This window comes from Callorhinus ursinus, unplaced genomic scaffold (assembly GCF_003265705.2).
Source record: "Callorhinus ursinus isolate GAN/ISIS: 27379988/994484 unplaced genomic scaffold, GSC_fseal_2.0 scaffold155, whole genome shotgun sequence".
Taxonomy (NCBI): domain Eukaryota; kingdom Metazoa; phylum Chordata; class Mammalia; order Carnivora; family Otariidae; genus Callorhinus; species Callorhinus ursinus.
In genome coordinates, this window is record NW_027397217.1 from 8,062 (window position 1) to 12,048 (window position 3,987).

At 43.0% G+C, this 3,987-nt stretch overlaps 1 protein-coding gene across 1 annotated transcript; it reads left to right on the forward strand.

The window, feature by feature from the left end:
* Positions 1-77: 77 nt before the first annotated feature.
* Positions 78-3,987, forward strand: LOC112830500 (protein FAM24B-like). The gene is made up of 3 exons (XM_025880345.2): positions 78-1,907; positions 2,568-2,694; positions 3,661-3,987. Exons 1-3 carry the CDS (start codon positions 1,826-1,828, stop codon positions 3,848-3,850), a joined length of 399 nt encoding a protein of 132 aa, XP_025736130.1. The 5' UTR covers positions 78-1,825; the 3' UTR covers positions 3,851-3,987.

A 3,987-nucleotide genomic window follows, 5' to 3' on the forward strand; every position in this document is an offset into this window, starting at 1 on the left:
CTTTCTTTCTTTCTTTCTTTCTTTCTTTCTTTCTTTCTTTCTTTCTTCTTTCTTTCGTCTTATAGTCTTGTTGAAAACTAGACATTTAATATAATATGGCAACTCTGGAAATCCGTTTCTCCCTGCTCTCCAAGGTTTGTTGTTGTTTAGTGACTTTTCTCAACAAATTCTATAAAGTCTGTGTTCTTTGTTGTATGTTGACACTGAAGTCTCTGTTGATTAGCTTAGTGATCAGCTAATGATCAAACAAAGATTACCTTAAATGCCTGGAACCAGTAAATCTCCCAGTCTTTCATGAGGGGCTCCATGTGCATGTTGGGGCATGCCTTTAACAATCAGCTACGAAGTTAAAAACTCTGCCATAGCCTTCACTTTTTGCTTGGGCAAAAGCCTTAGGTCAGTCAGAGGTGAATGCTTAGGACCATTTTGTGTCTTTCTTGAGGATACTCACAGCCTTAGACACGCACACAGCACATGTGCATGGCCTAGAGCCTCAGGAATGTGTCAGAGCTTTTCAAAACTCCTATGGACAGCTAATTTACCAGCTTTTCCTTTAAGCTTTTTGGCTACTCTGTGATTTGCCCCAAATGTTATCCACTACCTCAGGCAGCCAAGCAGTTGAAACAGTTGTAATTGTTTTTGCCAAAATCCCCTTAGAGGAGGACTTTTTGCATTAGGAGAACTCCAAGTTAGTCAAATACAGATAGCTTTGCAAGAGAGGATTTCCAGGTAACCAGAAGACAGTTCAAATAATGACAGTTCTTTGGGAATGAGGCTTTGAAAGAGCTCTACCTCTATTTTCCCTTTGGTGGCTGCATTGCAGGTTGGGTTTTATTTTCAAGGTTGCCATGGAGCTGGACAGTGAATGATGGAACAATGCCGCAAGCCTGCTATTCATACTGAGATTCAGTTGTTCTTAAAAATAAGTGTTTCCTGAGCTGCAGTAAGCTTTTAATTTCCAGAGTCTGAAAAAGACAGTTTTTCTGTCCGATTTTTCATTGCTTTTATAGAGGAAGGAATTTTCAGAGGTCTTATGCCACTAGTTTTGTTGATAAGTCCCCTGCTGTTTGTGACTTCACCCAGGGTTTAGCCAGAGCAACAAGGAATAACCCTTCATAGTTAAAATGATTTCCTCATTTAATTGAACCAACTTTGCTGAGTGTGAATACCTTAAGATAATAGAAACCCGATTTATAACAGACATCCTATTCATATTGCTGTTTGAAATCCTTTTGTCTTAGACATAAAATCTGATAATATTCTGAAGTCAGTGAACCTACATCTGACTCCTGTTAAATGACTACAGCTATATATTATTCTGTTGTGCTGCTACAACATAAAGTCTAACCAGTCTTCCATGATTGAAGATATATGAGTATTTTTAGATATATGAGTATTTTTAAGATATTAGCCTCCCCATATTACTGTCCTTTTATTTAATTGAAGTCCCAGATTGACTTTTGATTAATAGTCAAACCTTAAAAGGTTCTCTGAGAGAACAAAACTTGAAAAGGTGAGACTGAGAGTAAATGGTGTAGAGTAGTACTTGGACACTCATATTTCTACTGGTCCTAAAATATATCTGAACATGGAATGGAATTCAGAACTCCATGATAAGGAGTTGGTGTCCAGGGTGTTGATGTCACACAGCCTCTGGCCTGACAGGCGTAGAAGTTGGAGCTGGACAGTGGCTGTACATTTTGGTAGCTCTCATGGAGACCATGCATCTAAAAGCAAGCTCTTCAGACTTACATCTTAATTACTCCTAACAGGGATAATTAGAATTTTCTTTCTCAAATTAAAAGTTTGAGAAATTCCTGATAAGATGTACTATTCCCTGAAGTTTATATTAATTACAATTTTTTTTTACTGCCGGCCTTCATCAAGCATGGACGACTTAGACACTAGTAAGTATGTTTTGGCAGTGGATTGTTTTTCAATCCTTGCTCACTTCTCCCGGTTTCAGGGCGTGAGATCAAACGAATTGCTTATTCCACAAAATCTGGATTTCCTGGGAGGATTGAGGAGGAAAAATGGCAGTTGTCAGTGGGAGAATAGAAGACTTTTCCTGAAACACGTATCATTTACAAAATAGATTTGTATATTCTCAGCACCGTTGAACATAACATTTTTAAAAAGTTGTCCCCTCAATCATCCCCATAGGAGATTGTTAAGCCTGAGGTAGAGTGAGGAGTTAATTCTGATTCTGAAAGTGAATGTATTTCAGGATGCCCAGGTATTCAGGAGGAAAACCATTTATTTTAGTGAGACCTGTTTTGTTACTTACAGCTGCACATTACTGCCTTTGAAAGGAAGTAAAAGATTCTCCTGCTTCTTTCTCTCTGGGTTTTGCATTTCAGTCTCGTCTCATTCATAAATAAACCCTTTCCCCCTCTCTGGGCCAGTTTAGGGTCCTGTGCCTTCCTGGGAAGATTCATTTGTATTTTACACGCACAAGGAGCTGTGGTTTGGGATTCAGTTCCTTTTCCACTAGAGGAAGCTGTTGAGGTGGCAAGGTGGCTGGGTGGGGAGGGGAGCCCATTCATTGCCTGCACTTCTCTGCCTAGATAAAGCTCAGTCTTCTAAAGTCAACACGATAATTACGTTCTGCATTGGTGGCAGTATCCTGGTGGCCATTCTTGTGCTGATGGGTGTTGTCATCTGTCTTTACTACAAAATATCCGACGCAATGAAGTGAGTGATGTGGGTAAGGGTGAAAAATACCCCCTCAAATAGGATACCTGGGGCTCTCTGCTTGAGCAAGGTCATTCCTTGCCCTGTGCCTGCACCCAGAGTGAGGTCAGGAACAGCAGGTAGGTTTGAAAAGATAAAAGCAGGTGAGTGTAGAATCTTGTTTTTTTCCCCTTCTGGCTTAGGGCTGTGAGCTCATGAGTAGAATGTTCTCAGCTGGGTGGCTCCGTGCTGCTTTGCTCCACTTACCCTCCCAGAGTGGACCCCCAGCTGGTTTACTCAGCACACTGGCTGGGCCCTCCCTCCGTCCCAAGCACTGCAGTCCGTGGGGGAGGCTGTGAATGAGTCTGTGCCTCGGATTCACTCAGAGGACAGGCTGACTGGATCTCCTCTTAGCTGAGTTGGGGAGCTCTCACGGTGTTCTCTCATTCACTGTGCATGGCCTTGGGGACAGGGAGGCGGGCCTGTGGGACTGTGGGGAAGCTGAGCTGTGTGAAGATCCTGGGGGACACCTGACAAGGGAGTATAGACAAAAGATAATTAACTTAGGGGGAGAGGAACCTTCAAATCTGGGAGAGATGGGTCGTTAGAAGCAGTGCTGTTCCCATGCTAGGGAAGTTAAGCCTGGGAGCTAGAAGATGAATCCCAGAATGTTGGGGGGACAGCCAAGTGCGGCCCCTTCCCGGTCACGCTCTGCACTTGGATGGGCCTGCAGCGATCAGCTGGGTGATCCACACTTGCAGTTTGCTCTCCCTTGTTTGCTGTGACCTGATTCTACATTTCTAGCATCCTAGGAGAGGAAGCGATTAGACGGGAGCTTGGGACAGGGGCAGAGAGCTCTAGTTTCGGGCTACTGTTATGTATTTGATTGGCTCTAGGCCTAAACTTCACAGATACCCCTGATAATTGTGACCAGTGGACTGAGAAGAAAAATTCTAATCCCATGCTTTGTGTATGTCTTTTCTTAAGACCTTCAAAGGCACCTCTTTGTTTGGCCTTAAAGAGTAATCCAGCCATGCTCACTCAGGACAAGGTCGCCGCGGCTGCAGCCCTCACCACTGGGTCCTATCCCAACGTCCAGTGCTGTGACGAATGTAGCTTGTATGCTGACTATGACCGCCTGCCACCGTGCTTCTGTGACGTAAATGAGGGACTCTGACTTGGGTGGGCACAAATATCTTCATGCGCAGTATTTCTTTTTGTAGAATTATTATTCAAGCCAAGTTTTATAGTGTTTACACGCTCTATTATAGAACATATTTATGTACTTCTGAATAAATGCAGTACTGAAAATAA